General features: G+C 37.2%; 1 protein-coding gene across 1 annotated transcript in view; it reads left to right on the forward strand.

The window, feature by feature from the left end:
- Positions 1 to 17,462, forward strand: part of SPATS2 (spermatogenesis associated serine rich 2) — a 134,805-nt gene that overhangs the window by 38,816 nt on the left and 78,527 nt on the right. Inside the window, exons 2-3 of the mRNA XM_027844435.1 lie at positions 7,142 to 7,244; positions 7,333 to 7,446. Coding sequence (XP_027700236.1) covers positions 7,214 to 7,244; positions 7,333 to 7,446 — 145 coding nt within the window. The 5' untranslated portion in view covers positions 7,142 to 7,213. The remainder of the gene's footprint in view (positions 1 to 7,141; positions 7,245 to 7,332; positions 7,447 to 17,462) is intronic.

Below are 17,462 nucleotides of genomic sequence, written 5' to 3' on the forward strand. Positions count from 1 at the left end.
AAAAAAAAAAAAAAAAAAAAAAAAAAAAAAAAAAAAAAAAAAAAAGGCAACCAAGAGAACACCAACTACTGATAGAATCCAAGTAGAAGAAGTATTTCTTATGGAAGGTGAAGTTCTCCAGATGCTTTTGTCTATGGGTGACATTGTGCATTAAGTCCTGAACATTGCAGAGCATTCTCAGCTTAGAAAATTTTAGCATTATCGTTAACATAGGAAAATAAAATAAAAATGCTACAAACACAGAAGAGGTTAGGATGCTGCACCCTGAGAATCCCAAACAGAGTTACCTGGAACAAATTCACACACTCAAGCCTTCTTTCAGTCAAGTGGCAAGTTTTTTTGTAACACCAGTAGTAGTGGACAAAATTCCTTTGGGGAACTTGAAACTTAAAGGGGTGGGAGGTGGGTTTGAATATAAAGCTTATGTAGGAAAGGGGCAGGGAAAGGAATGTTAAGGTTGCTAATTTGGTGATGAGGTGGTGGGATTAGGGAGTGGTCAGCATATGCTATGTGGGTGCTAGGCTGCTGGAATGTATGGGAAAACTCCAGCAGTCAACAGAGATAACTTTGTTGAGGGGACAAGATAGCCTAGGAAAGAGTCTTTGGGCCAGGCACCCCGGAGATAGCTTTTATCAGAGGAATTACAGGGTCAACTCTGTCTGTGCCTGTAACAAGGAGAGCATTTTCTCATGGGGATGGGGGCACTGGGTTACTTAGACATGGTCTTAGGGCTTTTTGGGGTCCAGGTCCCTACACCATTTAGTCACTGTCAATAAAAATTGTTTAAAAAAATCCAAATGCTGGCTGGCATTATCCAGAAAAAGTTTAACATTTATTTATAAATGTTTTAAAGTTCAGTTGTTGAAACTTGTTTACAGAAACATTTTTTGACTTCATTAATGTTTTATGTACTTGCATTTATATTCAAAATTTACACAAATGAAAATGGGAAAATCTTCCTAATATGTATGTATTATTTTTTGTGTATTTTTGTGTATATTTTTCTCTTTGCAATCATATGCTACCTTTTGACTTCATAGGGGAAGGATACCTAATGTTCAGAATGACCAAACCAGGAAGATTTTTTTTTCTTTTTTGAGAATAACAAATGTTTCCCATCATAGTGAAGTTTAAGCATGTTTTTCATGTATATGGCATGCTATGGATATCTTTTGACATTATTATGACATGTTTGGCATATATAACATGGTCTTCGAACAGACCAGCCAGATAGGCTTCACTTGCCAAAGCACCAAATGCTGCACTTTGGAATTGCTGATGTGTTTTGAAGTTCTAAGCAATTTCACTAACAGAAGCTGGGAAAGAATGTTATAAATCAGAAATTCAATGGACATTAATAACATCTGATTTCACAGGTGCTACAGTACCCAGTCTGTAGCAATGAGGTTTGTTGACTCCTCCAGTGGAAGGCACAGTCTCGCAAGCAGCTTCTGTAGTGAGCTGTTTCTTGGGCACTTTGCCACCTATGGATTTATGCACAGTTTACTTAGTACAAGCCATGTTCCTTCTTTCCATAGGTAGCTCTAGTGCTAAAGAGTGAGGACAGCCGCAACTGTGAACACTGTTGAAAAATTCATGAACAATTTTTTTGTTTTTGTTTTTTTAGGCAATTGGGGTTAAGTGACTTGCCCAGGGTCACACAGCTAGTGTCAGGTGTTTGGTCTGAGGCCGGATTTGAACTCAGGTCCTCCTGACTTAAGGGCCAGTGCTGTATCTACTGTGCCACCTAGCTGCCCCCGTAAACAATTTTTTGATGGAAAGAGCTGACATGGCTAGCACCACACAGCATCACACAAATGTCATATAGTCAATTTCATAACAGGAAATGATTTACCAATGTCAGATTCATTTCTGAACCTACCATGTATACAGTCAGAGTACTGATGTCTTAGAGCAAAGTCCAAAATCAACAAAGCTGTAAGAAAGGATAAAGATGAGAAGATGTCATGTACATATGTGACCTATTCAAGTAAGGTATTGATTCTGAAAAATGTGAAATGAATAAAGCAAAGAACATTGTTGCACACTATCACTATTTCCTACAAAAAGTTTAATTGACATAAAGAAGTTGCTGTAACCTCTCACCCTTTCTCTCTGTTCATAGATCCATCACCTACCCTGGTTCAGGTCTTTGTCACCTCTTGCCTGGACTCTAACAGTAACCTCCTAATTGGACTCTTGGCTTCCTTTCTCTCTATTCTTCAATCCATGTTTTGCTAAAATAATCTTCCTCAGTTCTGACCATGTCACTCTTGATAGAGAATATTTCTTTTTTTCCCTCAGTCTCACTTCCTCTCTTGTATACAGGCTATCCCAAAAGTCTTGGTGCAGTTTTAGACACCCACCCCCCCACACACACACACATGTGCTTGTGCACACACATTGCAAAAGAAATATTAATAAAATCCCTTTTCTTACTTTTGTAAAAAATTTATGTAATATTACAATTAATTGTTCTTTGATAGAATTCACTTGAAATTCCATCTGAATCTGTATTTTCCCCATCTTTTGGGAATTCCTTTATAACTTGAATTTATTTTTATGAGATTTGATTATTTTACTTTGGTTAATTCTCTGTATTTATATTTTTGTAAATATACAACCATTTCTAAGTTATCAGTTTTGTTGGCAGGTTAATTAAGGAAAATAGTTCTAATAGTTTGTTTTATTTCATCTTCACTTCTTGTAAATTCTCCTTTATATTTTGCCAGTTGTCAATATAAACTGGTGATTTGGTTTCCTCCCTTAAATTAGCTAAATATTTTTCTACTTTTTGAGTCTCCTCAGCCCCGTCCCCTCCAAACCCAGATCTTTTATTTCTCAGTTCATTGGGATTCTTTTTGTTCATTGGGGTTTGTTTTTGTTTTGTTTGTTTTTGTTTTGTTCTTTTTGTTAATCTCTTTGATATTTAGAATTTCTGTTTTAGTGCTTAGTTCAGATTTTTTTTATTTGTTGCTCTTATAGGTGTTTTAGTTTTGTACCCAATTTATCATTCTGTGTTTCTCACTCTTGTTAATGAAAGTACATAGAAATACACATTTTTCCTAGGAATTGCTTTGGCTCAATCCCCCAAATTTTGTTGTATTGTCTTTCTGTTGTCATTTTCTTTGAAATTATCTATTTCACTGATTATCTATTTCACTGACTCACCTGTTCTTAAGGATTAAATTATTTAGTTTCCAATTAAGTTTTAATTCTTTCTTTAAAGATATTTTATTGAAAATAATTTGTATTGTATGAAAAGGATGCATTTAATATTTCTCTTTTCTGCATTTATTTGAGGTTTTTATGGTCAGTTTTTATAAGTGTGTCATGCATAGTTGAGAAATATGTGCACTCAGTTCTGCCATGAGATATACACATTCCCAAAAATGCACCACGCTATGCAAAATTGTACAATGAAAAACCAGAGCTTATGGGGAGGATAGGGTTAGAGGCACAGTGCTCAAAAACTTCATTAGTCACACGCACACACACACACACACACACACACACACAAATACACACAAATATAAGAACCTAATAAAAATGGTACCTCAATTTTATACATGTTAAATGGATAAGAAATATGTAATAAAAAAATGGTAGCGTCCCTGGTCTTTTGTAAAACAAGTGGGCAAGTGGAAACTCCAGGTATTGGGGTATGGGGAGGAGGCTTCCTGAGGTTCAGACCAGGCCTCCTTTACCCACGACTTCCCACTGTACCAGGAGATATACAAGAAATATGACACTTTACCTTGAAAAGGATCTGACATGTGCTTGTGGAAATGGGCACTGGAAGTGCTGCTGTTTGTGAGTGATTGTGAGGTGGTATATGCAATTTTGGGCATTCTTGTTGCTTCTCTTAGAAGAAGTCAAGCAGAAACACATGAAATTCGCATTATGCTCAAGATGTTCCCTAAGATGTCTGTCGTGTTGGAACAAATTCACATTTTTAGAACAAGAGTTATAGCAGAACTGACTGTGTAATCCATTCTGTTCTCAATAATATTCAGATATCTGTTATGTCTAACTTCCAAAAATTCTCTTCAGGTCCTTAAATGTCTTTTTTGTTTATTTTTTGTAAGATTGGTCTAGGTTTGAGTATGTTGTGTGGTCCTCAACTATTAAATTTTATTATCTATTTCTTGTTCCAATTTGTTACTGTAACCTCTCGCCCCTTCTCTCCGTTAACACATCCATCACCTACCCTAATGGAATTTTCTCCCAGCCTTCTCCTTGCAGCTGTCTCTTTCCTTTAAGTATTTAGATGCTATGTCATTTAGTGCAAATATATTGAGTGTTGATATTAGTTGTTTATGTAAGCATAATGTAATTTCCCAGTTTTCGTTGTGTCTGTTTTTACTCTTGCCTTGTCTGAGATCATGATTGCTGTCCCTGTGTGGCAGGAGGAGTGTCTTAAGGCCCTGACTCAGGCAGACTTGTTTAGTTTTTTAGTGAAGGTACCAGAAATGTCATCCAGATTTAATTGGCTCAGTGGACTAAGGCTTGGGCCATTTACATAGTGTCTTGGTCACCTGAGTACAAAAACAGCCAGGACATGAGGACTGGAACTCTTCTCACAAGCTTTGGACTGAGGACTTAGCAGAAGGGCCTGCAGCAGAATTTTCATCTCAATCATCTGTAGCCCCAGTTCATTCTGAGCTTTAGAATTCTTGTAACTGTTTTTTCCAACTCCATGTCATCATTTCTTATGGTGCTGTTGCACCAGAATATTGTTATATTCTATTACATACATATGCTGTAACACTAATAGGTGAACATCCTTTAGTTTCTGGTTCCTTGCTGCTACAGAAGTTTGTAGAGAGGCAAATTTGGGGTTGATGTAAAGATAAAATTCCTTGTAATTAGAATTATCCAAAGCTAGAGTAGGCTGGCTGCCTTAGGACATTGGTGACTTGATTCCCTTTCGCTTGAAGTCTTCAGGGATAGGCTTGTTGAGGATATTATAGAGGCTATACTCAGGTATGGTTTGGACTATCAGTTAATAAACATTTATTAACTGGACAGTCTCTAAGGCCTTTCATTTCTAATATTCAGTGGTTACCCAGGAGCAGTGAGAACTCAATATTCATATTATTTAGGAATTATTAAAAATATTTTTAATGTATCTAATTCTCAAATAAATATAATTTTTTTATCTTAAACATTCCCTTTTATCTGTCCAGCTATGGAATCTTCCCCCAGTCTTCTGCTTGCAACGTCTTTGAGCAGGGCTGAGAAGAAAGAATTAAATAGAATTTCTAGAGGAAGAAAACATAGAGCTAGAAGGTACCCTTACAGGTTAGGCAGTCCGGTCCCCTTATTTTAGTAGAGAGGTAACAGAAGTTCAGAGAGGTTGTGAGTTGGCCAAGGTCACACAGCTAGTAAGTGGTGAGGTCAGGGTATAAACCCAGCTTCTCTGCTGGCAAATCCAGTGCTTTTTCCATCATATAATGCTGACCTCTTTATACAGCCTCTGACACTGTTGATCATTCTCTTCTCCCTAATACTCTCTTCTCTCTAGATTTTCTGAACACTATTCTCTCCAGGTTCTCCTACTATCTGTCTGACGCTTCTCTAGTCTTTTTTGCTAGATCTTCATCTAAGACAAACATGCTAGTCGTAGACCTCTGTCCTTGATCTCCTGCCTTCCTTTTCCCTCCCTCCCCCTCACCTTTCTTTCTATACTATTTCATCAGCTCCCATGGATTCTGTTATCTTTATGTTGATGATTATCTAATTATTTAACTTCAACTTCTTTGCCGACCTCTAGCCTCATTTCTCCAACTGCTTACTGGATTTCGTGAACTAGGTGTTCCAGGTATCTTAAACTCAGTATGGCTCAAATTGAACTCATCATTTTCTCCTAAACCCTTCTCTCTTCCTAACTTCCTTGTTACTGTCCATGGTACCATAATCCTCTCAGTCATCCATGTTTGCAACTTAGGTGTGATCCTTGACTTCTCACCCCATTTCCCACCCTCATCCAGTCTGTTGCCAGGGCCTGTCAATTTTACCTTTGTAACATCTTTTTATATATGCCCCCTTTTTTTCTCTGACACCGTCAGAGGATAAGATACAAGTCCAATAGCCTACTGGGTGACCTGCCTGCCACAGGTCTCTTTCTACTCTAGTCCATCCTTCACTCAGCTGCCAAAGTGATCTTTCTGAAGTGCAAGTCTGACAATTGCTCCCTGCCTCCTCTTTCCCCCCACTGGCCCAATAAACTCCCCCACTGTTCAATGGCTGTCTTTCTCTTCTGGGGTCAAATATGAAATCCTCTGTTTGACGTTCAAAGTCCTTCATAAACTTCTCTACCCCCCTTCCAGTCTTCTTATATCTTACTCCCTTTAACATATTCTGTGAACCAGTGACACTGATTTCCTTGTTGTTCCTCATACAAGATACTCCTCTCCTGACTCTGGACATTTTTTACTGACTGTCCCCTGTGCTTGCAATGCCTTTCCTCCTCATCTTTACCTCCTGTCTTCCCTAGCTTCTTTTGAATCCCAGCTAAAATCCGACCTTCTACAAGAAGCCTTTCCCAATTCCCCTTAGTTCTAGTGTCTTCTCTTTGTTGATTATCCCCAGTTTATCCTGTATAGCTTGTTTGTACTTAGTGGTTTTTGCGACTGTGTTTGTATTAGATTGAGCTCCTTGATAACATGGACTGCCTTTGTTATCTCAGTGCTTTGCACAGTGCCTGGCACATAATAAATACTAAATAAATGTTTATTGACTGATAGGATAAGTGAGGACAGGTGAAGAGATGGTAATGAAGTAGGATCTGCAAGATGTGGAATGTAAGTTTTAGTTGAGGTTGTGAATATGTGGTTAGAGGAATTGGTTTTGTGCAGGTGTGTGAAAACCTGTGGAATGAGAATAAATGATTTCTTTGTTGTAAAATTGTCTAAATATAAATCCAGAAGTTCTTTTTTGGTGGGGGGGGGGTGTTGGGGTGGGGAATGGAGGTAGGCAAGGAGATCCTTCCATTTATTATTTAGATTTTCACTTTGTAGTAATTTTTTTTATTTTAGTTAATATAGGCTAGTAAGCATTTCATCTGTGGCTTTCAAAGACTTTATTGCATGAAATAGTTTGTCAGAACATTAACTAGTTTTCCTTTTCCCCCCTCTAGAATCTACCTGGGGAAAACAGACAGACAAAGGAGACATGAACTTCTGCAGTCAAGTTTCCTGACAAGAAGTTGATGTATAGAAGGACGGAGTTGACAGAAACCAGTGAGCAAAGTTTCTGACAACTGTAGCCATCTTTTCATTCTTGAAATTTGCCTTCTACAATCACAGATTCCTATTGTTTACCTTCAAGCCGAAGACAAGATCAAATTCTACAAACCAGACCTCATCCAAGGCAAAGGGATATTTTTCTACTGTCTTGTGGAAAGCAAAGAAACTACAATGTCTAAGAAACAAAATCAAAAGGGTAAGATTGCATGTGGACATAACTTGTTCAAGGTACATTTGTGGATTAGTAACCACCATCAAATTCTGTAACTATTCAAAAGTTATTCTCTTTGTTAATGCTTTTTATTTTAATAATTGTGCTTATATAGATCTATAATTTCATCTTTCTGTTACTACTGCTATGATTTTAGCAGAGTAAACTACTTGTTAGCTTTCTGTGTGAAAATCAGACCATAGATCTTTGTTTATTAATTGCCTGAAAATTAAGAATTGGAATAGAATATTCTAAGAAAATCAGAAAAAATTCTACAGTGTTGGGATCAGTTTTATCAAAGTAAGAGTTATTTCTTTATGCAATTGTAATGTAAGCTGTGGTGTCAGAATCATATCATGTTTTGAAAAATGTTTTTTAACCTGGAAGTAAGGAGTTGGCATTTGTTAGAGGAATGGAGACAGGGTACCCATACAAGAAAAGTGAGAGCTTGTACTTACAGGTCTTGATATTTTCTTGGAGACAGACAATGGAGTAGGAAAGATGTATTTTAAAAAAAAATATCCTCTTGCTTTGCCCCTGGAATTGTCTGTCCTTTTGCCCAGCAGGAGTCAGGCAGTGTCAGGAGTAAGCTCTATAGGGAGTGAAAAGTGTTTTGATCATATGTAGTTCCTTACTAAAACTTTTCTTGAATAGGCACATATACAAACTTAGTTTTACACTGTTAAAATTATTGCAAATTAGATTAATCTATTCATAAGAAGAAAATGACAGGGTATATATAAGTTATTAGAGGCCTGTTTCATATTCATTCAACATTTGAGCATCCAAAACATTGCTCCACATCCAGTTTTTTTGTGTTGAGTGAGGGGGAGTCCCCTTTAAATGCTAGCTTTCTTATTTCTCTTCATTTTTTATTAAGAAACAGTATATTTTTTTTTTTTTGCAAAAAACTGGTTTCATTTTAGAAGGAATCTAACATATCAGAAATCTGCTTTTTAAGGAATAAAAGAAATGACCAAAAGAAACTGGTTTTTCTTTTGTGATAGAATTTTCCATATGAAATGTTAATCTTTTTTTTTCAACATTTGGTTTCTTTTTGGTCATCAATAATTCAATTTTCTTTTGTCAGTTACTCTAGAAGAATTAGGCAAGATGTTTTTCCTCATGCAAGTAGAAAAGTGCCATGTACATTATTTCCCAGCAGAAAAATCCAGTATATTTAGCAGTTTCCTTTTTAAATGAAGCGCCCCATTTCTTCACATTTTACAAATATTTGTTATTGAGAGATCCTGTCAGTAGCATTGAGTGTTTACAGAAATTTACTTATGCCCTTCATTGTAATTTCATACTCATTCCCAAATATATTCCTCCCTCTTCCCTTAAGCAATAAGCCATCCCTCTAATAAAAATTAAAAAAGAAAGAGGAAAAAAAAAAGCAGTCAGCAAAACCAACCAGCACACTAGTTATATTTGACAGTATATGAAATAGTTCATACCTACTTTTTCAGTGAAAGGAAGGAGATTCATTTTTTCACTTCTTTTCTGGGTCCATACATAACATTCATAGCATTCAGTTTTGTTTTTTCCTTCCATTTGCATTGTTGTAGTCATCATATAAATTATTACTCTGATTCTGCTTTCTTCGTTCAGTATCAGCTCATATAAGCCCCCTCATGTATCACTAAATTCTTCATATTCATTGTTTGTTAAGGTGCAGTGATGTTCTCTCCTATTTGTATACCACAGTTTGCTTAGCCATTCCTCAGATGATAAGCATGCACTTTGTTTCCCATTCTTTGCTACCACAAAAAAGGAGAAGCACTGAATATAGATCCATTATTTTCTAGATGGGTATATTGCAAGCAGTGCCTACGAGGAAAGCCCCTTAGGTTGCCTTACTACTGATCCAGATGGTCAGATAGGTTTGTTTTCCATGTTTGGCTAGGTCAGTTTTATTGGGATATTTATTAGCATATTATTAGTGAGAACTGAATAGGAATTATTTACCTGCCATAGTATATAAACTTTAGCTTTTTTTAAACCATAGTTGTACTTGAAGTCCTGGGTTAAAGGAACGTGGGATGGGGAGAAAAAGAACAAACAAGTCTATACATATAAATCATTTCAGTGCAATATTTGAGAACCACAAAGTGTGATATACCCTAACACTTTAAAGCCTCCATTATCTTACAAGGTATATTTTCTCTCTCCATTGCTGCCAGATATTCCTTTTATCTTCTATGATTATTATCCCTGGCTTCCAAAAAAAGATCCTGCTTATCTGCTAGAGACCCTCCTATAGATCTTTTAACATTTTGTGGGTACCAATGCAGAGTGACCCATTTTCTTTTCTGAACATATGTTTCCTGAATGATATTCCTTATTCCATATACTAAATTTGGCATAATTTTTAATTTGCCACACTTTTATACCCACTTTGTATTTCCCCATTGCTCTTTGGGTCACCAGCAGTTTCAAAGATTATGTTGTCCATTATTGGTAACTATACAGCCTCACTGAGACAATGCTGGTTTTAAGACATTTTTTTGTAAATGTATCAGAGAGCAGCTCAGGATCATTTAAAAACATTGCATGATTTCCCAAATGGAACCCAACCCACTTTCTTCCTCCTATTTAATTCTGGGCGTGGTCCGTCTTCACTGCCTGTCTAGGATATATGTGGTGATGCACTGACTCATTGGAAAGTGTATGATAAATATATAAAATATTACAATTTTGTCTACCCATTTATATAACTAATGTTATAAGCTTGTCAACCCATTTACATAAGGAAGAATTTACTCTGTTGCCTCAGTTTTTTCTAGGAATATCAGAGCTACAGTTATTTTAGCATTAACTGAATAGATCTATTAGACAAAATATCTACAAGTAGTTTGGGTTACCTATCCCATTTACATGATGACATCTGATATGTGGTTTTATGTCTCTAGTAGATTTGTGAATCCAAGATAACATAGGTCACTGAAGATTTGAATACTTTTTGGTTTTTTTAGTGGTGTTTTCTGTTGCAAAATACTTTAAATTGAAGTAGTTTTAGTTTAAAAATCTACCTCACCTTAATAATAGTCAAATAATAAACAACATAAAATGATTTAATCTTTCTATTCTCCCAGATTTTAAAATTTCCACTAGTATATAGCTTTATAAAACTAAGGCAAATACTTTGAAATTGATTCTTGCATAGATTGAGGACTAACTAAATTCATTCAGAAGGCCTAGGTCAGGGGTGGGGAAGCTGGGGCCTCAAAGCCACATGTGGCTTCGAAGACAGTATATAATTTTGCCAAAATGAGACATACAGACACAGAATACATTCATAACAGAAAATCAATTTAGTGTAGAGAAGATAAGACCTTTTAGAGAGGTATCATTTGGTCAGGAGTTAGAAGGGTAGGTAGGATTTGGATAGGCAAATGATATATGGAATGACAAAACAGAGTCAGGAATAAGCATGGAATTTCAGTATGCATTGAGATACCAGTTAGGAGTAGAAGGTTGTTAAAGGGGGCTAGTAGGAGATAAAGTTGTAGGTAAGGTGGGGTTGTGTTATAGAGGGTCTTTCATGCTAAGTTTGAAAGTTTGATTTTATCTTGTAGGCAGGCAGGAGGCATTCAAAATTTTTGAGTAAGGCCATGACATGAGGGAATTAGTATATTAGGAAGATGAATCAGACAGGGATGTATAGGATGAATTGTTAATTCTGTGTTTTGTTTTTAAATCACATTCTGGAGTGGTAAAACCAACAAAAGGTTGGGTAAAACAATTTTCCAGCCCACAACAACTTAGGAGGTTGGCAGGAAAGGTCTATCTCACTGGGATAGTGGTCGGGCCTGGGGCTCTGCAGGTTGCCCTGCGGCACCATCAGTGGACCTTGGAGGCAGCTAGCTGCATTGAGAGCAGCAGCAGGAGCTTTGGGAACTCTTAGCTCACTGATGGTGGGCAGAGTTGAACAACTGATCAGAAGGAGATTGCAGGGGACCCTTTTCTGGCATTGGGTTGAGGACCTTGCTGTAGTGCTTATATGCAGTTCTAGGTCATAGTCCCAGGGCCAAAAGAAGTGATAGCACTTGTGGCCACAGGGGAGCTAGGGTCCTGATTCGGGTCTCAAGACAGAGGAGTGCCCATGCTCTCTCACAGGGAAGTGGGGAGACTGGTCTCAATTCCAGGACAGAGGGGAACACTAGTAATGTGGCTACAGAGCAGGGGACCTGGTCACAGTCCTAGGGCCTAGGTAGAGTGCTAGCACTGATGGCTACAAGGAAATAAGGTCCCTTCCTGAGTAAAAATCAGAACATAGGCCAGGAGAACAGTGACCACACCTTTCCTTAGATCATACCACCTTGGAGATGCTGAAAATCTATAGTTCCCAGAGCTAGCTGTGAAAACAGCAGTAAGAAAGTCCTGAAGCTTGGGATAGTGCCTTCTCCACCCTGGGAGCATAGCCTAACTTTAACATAAAGTTCAAAGTCAAGAAATAGGCTGGGAGAATGAGCAAACAACAAAACAGAACCTGACCATATTAAGTTACTATGGTGATAGGGAAGATCAAGACACAAACACAAAAGACAAAGATGTTCAAGTAGCTACAAGCAAAGCGTCAAAGAAAAATGTAAATTGGATGGACACAAACCCAACAAGAATTCCTGGAAGAGCTCAAAAAGGATTTTAAAAATCAAATAAGAGAGGCACAAGGAAAAATTGGGAAAAGAAATGAGAGTGATGCAAGAAAATTATGAAAAGAGAATAACGGCTTGGTAAAATAGGCACAGAAAATACTGAAGGAAATAATACCTTAAAAAAAAGAATTGGCCAAATGGTAAAAGTGGTACAAAAATCCACTGAAGAAAAGAATTCCTAAAAAGCAGAATTTGCCAAATGGAAAAAGAGGTACAGAAGCTCACTGAAGAAAATAATTCCTTAAAAATTAGAATTGGGCAACTAAAAGCTAAGGACTCCATGAGACATCAAGAAACGATAAAACAAAGTCAGAAGAATGAAAAAAAATAGAAGAAAATGTGAAATATCTCATTGGAAAAAACAACTGACCTGGAAAATAGATTGAGGAGACATAATTTAAGAACTATTGGACTACCTGAAAACCATGATCAAAAAAAGAACCTAGACATCATATTTCAAATTATTAAGGAAAACTGCCCATCAATCCTAGATCCACAGGATAAAATAGAAATTGAAAGAATGCGTTGATCATCTCCTGTAAGACATCCCAAAATGAAAACTTCCAGAAGTATTATAGCCAAATTCCAGAGCTCTTGGGTCAAAGAGAAAATATTGCAAGTAGCCAGAAAGAAACAATTCAAATACTGTAGAGCCACAGGCAGGATCACATAGTATTTAGCAGCTTCCACATTGAAGGAGTGGTGGGCTTAGAATAAAATATTCCAGAAGGCGAAGGAGCTAGCATTACAATCAAGAATAACCTATCCAACAAAACTGAGTATAATCCTTCAGGGGAAAAATTGATATTCAATGAAATAGAAGACTTTCAAGCATTCCTGAGTAGAAAATTTACCTTGCAAGTATAAGACTCAAGAGAAGCATGAAAAGGTAGTAAACATGAAAGAGAAATCATAAGGGAATCAAAAAGGTTAAAATGTTTCCATTCCTATATGGGAAGATGATAAGTATAATTCTTAAAAACTTTATCATTATTAGGGCAGTTAGAAGGAATATGCATAGAGGACTTGAGGGTAAGTTGATTATAATGGGATGATTTCAAAAAAATAAAATTACAGGGTGAAAAAGAAGGATGCACTGGGAGTAGGGGGAAGGGAGAGAAAGAACAGGGAAAATTATCTCACATAAAAGAAGCACGAAAGGAAGAGCTTTTGAAATAGAGGGGAAGATGGGGGTGTGAACAATGCTTGAACCTTACTCTCATTGGAATTCGCTCAAAAGGGAATAACATACACATTCATTTGTGTATAGAAATCTGTCTTACCTACAGGGAAATATGAGGGGAAGAGGATAAGAGAAGAGGAGGGGGCTGATGGAAGGGAAGGTGGATTAAGGGAGGTAGTGGTCAGAAGCAAAATAGACTTTTGAAGAACAGGGTCAAAAAAGTGAATATAGATATAGTTGACAGATAATATTGAGGTAACAAAGCTTATGTTGAATGGCTTTTGTCTTCATAGACAAAGGAGATTGGATAATTTCTGAGATTAAGGGATAATGGTGAGACTCTGACCTTGGAGAAAGCTTAGAAAAATTGTTAGGAGAAATATGCCAGGGAATCAATTAGATGAAGACAAGCACTACTAAATAATATCCTGGACCCACTTCATTCCACCAATATTTTTTGAGTGTTTTTTTGTGTAATGCACCCTTCTGTAGGAGAGGTATGTGTAATTTAGTGTCAACACCAGCAATATTCCATTTCCTGAGTGTAGGAGTGATGATGAAATGTGGTAATTCTCTGCATTTATTCACTTAAAATTAGAATCAGTCAGTTAATAAACATTTGTTGTTGTTGTTCAGTTGTCTCAATCATGTCCTACTTAGTCTTTGTGACCCCATTTGAGGATTTTTTGGCAAAGTTACTGGAGTGGTTTGCCATTTCCTTCTCCAGCTCATTTTACAGATGAAGAAACTGAAGCTAGTAGGGTTAAATGACTTGCCCACGGTCACAAAGCAATAATTTTCTGAGGCCAAATTTGAATTCAGAAAGATGAGTCTTCCAGACTCCAGGACCAGCACTCTATCCATTGTGCCACCTACCTGTCCCAATAAATATTTAGTGTTTACTAAATATGCCACATACAATGTACTAAGTTTTAGGAATGCAAATACAGAGAATGAAACAATCTCTATTCACAAGAAGCTTCTATTCTAATAGAAGAGACAAACATGCATACATATATACATACATGACTATATGTGCATGTATATATACAGATTTACTAGTTATGTGATCTTGGGTATGTCACTTAACTTCTCTTTGCCTTAGTTTGCTCAACTGTAAAATGGGGATAATAAAACCTCCCAGAGTTGTTATTTTAAGTGTTAACACAGACCACCCTGGCCCCCTACTACGTGAAGGCCAGGTATGTTACATTTCACTCCTCTCCCAGAGTACTCCAGTATCATTAAGAGGATTGGAGATGTGTCTAGGTTCTCTGAAAATGTCCCCACTAATGTTGTTTCTTCAGTTGTTGGTGGGAGTCCTGCTACACCACAGTTACATTTAGCCACCAACAGTCACATTAACTTTTATGCAGAAATATTCACTTCAAAAAGTATAATCACATATATAAATTTATTCCTTTGAACACATGGGAGGCATAATTCCCCACCCAGCCCCCCCCCCCTCCTTTGTACCACCTCAGTTTCTGGAGAGGAAAAGAGGATTATGTTCATATTTTAGTTCATTTCTCGTAGGACATGCAGTCCCAGTTCCAAGTCCAAAATCCTTGTCTCAGGCACTCTGGCTTCTCTGAGCTTCCTTGCTGGGCTAGCTACGGCATCCTACTTGCATTCCTGGCTCCAAGGTTGCCATGGCTCAAACTCCTGGATCAGATGGGGATGATTGCCGGCATCTGAAACTGAGAAGGACAAATGAAAAAGAACAGAGACAAAGACACCTAAGACCATTTCTTGGAGCCTAGGTAAAAGAGAGAACAGGAGAAGAAAATCTTCCTCTGTTACTCTTCAGTTTACAGTGCCCCTTTGGAATTGGGCGCACAAGATATTGACATGCATTTGTTAATTCTTCATCATTAAACCATATTAATCACATTAAGTATTAAGTATAACTTTTGACAAATGGTTAATTTTTCTAAGTATAGTCTTGATATAGCCCATGGCTTTTAAATGGGCTTTAAGTCAAGGGAATTCTCAGGGCAATGAAGCATGTTTATCTCCACATCTTGGATACGTTTCCTAATCTTTTGTGATGTGTAGCATAATACAGGGCCAGGATGCAGTACTCTTTGTCTATTTGGGAATTTCTGTAGTTTTGGAGCAGTTTTACCTTCTTCTATATGTCAATTGATTGATTAGAGTTCATAATTTCTTCATTGGGGAGAAGAGTTCCAGATCCACTGGAAATTTTAAAAATCCTCAGACATTTTTTGGGTGGATGTTTTACATCCTGATGAAGATGCACAGATCTTCTTACAGGTTCACTTGGACATCTGACAATGGTTTTGATATAACCTCGAATGAAGAAATGACCTTCATCAGTAAAAGTAACCTTTTTCCAATCTTGAGTACTCCAGTCTTTGTGTATCTTGCCCATGTAAGTAAGGTGGATTTTAGTGTGTGTAAGGAGGATTTTGTTATTCCTTTTTAGATAATAGTTCCAAGATCCTTGATAATATTTCCCACAAATTATGATTGAAAACAACTTCTACTGTGTAGTTGCAGTAGAGTATGCCTGCACCGTACTAGGTCATGACAGTATTGCTAAAGTTAACGTATGAGCTTAAATGTTGGCATGATGCCTTCTTTGTCTGTTGCCCTATAAATCAAGTGGGCGATAGTCAGTAAGTGGGGAACCCATTTTGGGATTTGGGTAATGCGTGGAGGAGTGCATGTACCTGCCTTGATCGATCGGTCCCCATCAAGGCTTGGGGGGAATCTCTGTTTGCCTCAGCTGGCCCCCAGTGAGGCTTAGGGGATGAGTAGTTGTGCTCTTATTCTTGCCTGCCCCTGTGAGAAGTGTGATTAGGCAAGGCTGTAGGAGTTGGTGCTCCCATTATCAGCAACCCTTTTGAGAAGACTACACTAGAATAAAGTAAGCTCATTTAACCCTCCAGAGCTGTCTTCCTGTCTGACTGGATCAAAAGTGAACCTGTACTAGAATAACTTTTAGGGTTAGGAGCCCTCCTGTGTTCTCATGCCCAACAAATGGGGTTACCTGTGTGTTTACCTGTTAAACTGCCCATAAGAGGTTTTTATTTATAGCAATCAGCTTAAAAAAAACAAACAAACAAACAAAAAACAGGGGCAGCTAGGTAGTACAGTGCATAGAGCTCCAGCCTTGGAGTCAGGAGGACCTGAGTTCAAATGTGGCCTCAGACACTTGACACTTAAATAGCTGTGTGACCCTGGGCAAGTCACCTAACTCCAATCGCCTCACAGAAAAGCAAAAACAAACAACAACAGCAACAAAAAAACAAACCTGTTTTTCTTCTTGTGCTTCCAACTTCAAGAAGCTTGTGACACACTATAAAGGAATCAGTTACAACTCCAAGTCCCTCTGAAGGTTTTTGCTTATTTTTTAAGGACTGATTTGCAGCAACAGTTTTCCAATTCTTAATATTGTTGATTTTCAACTACACTTTACTTTGGCTTTAGTAAGCCTGATCCTATTTCATTGTGGCCTTCAGTGATCTTTAAATGCTTGACTTCACCATATCAACAGCTGCTATGATGTCTCTATGTCATTGAAATGTTCTCTTTAAGAGCTACAGTTTTTGTACATTTCCCTGAAGCAGTTATTCATTCCTAAAAATCACAAAATTAAAAACACAGTAAAAGATAGCAATGAAACAGATATGGCATGAACTAAGTAACAGCTCATTCCGGTTTCAGGCTAGCATTAGTAGAAACACTGGCATGACCATTGCTGTCACAAAATGAATTCTTATCCGAATTATTACTTGTCCTAAATAATTGGAATAGTACTGAATGATTATACTCTAGAATTCAATTCCCTTTTTTTCCAGCAAATTTCTCCTTTCAACAACTAATATTTTTTAAATTGAAATAGTGAAATCTTAACAATATCACATTAGTATAAATCCTGTTATCTTTATTAGGAAATTTTTGGTGGAAGAAGGGGAGTTTTGAAGCAATTTTTGAAAGAGGTACAGAGAGGAAGTTTGGGAATGTGATAAAAGTAAGAGGGTATCATAGAATCTTATACCCTCTTATATCAATTGTTTTTGTTTTTTAGGGTTTATTACCACAGTTATGCCTCTGTCTGACAACTTTGTATGTGCTGGTTGCTAAAGGTGTATATTAAAGACAGAAGTTAAGCATTAAGACACAACACTCAG

This window comes from Vombatus ursinus, unplaced genomic scaffold, assembly GCF_900497805.2.
Source record: "Vombatus ursinus unplaced genomic scaffold, bare-nosed wombat genome assembly UNPS02014941.1, whole genome shotgun sequence".
NCBI classification, from domain to species: Eukaryota; Metazoa; Chordata; class Mammalia; order Diprotodontia; family Vombatidae; genus Vombatus; species Vombatus ursinus.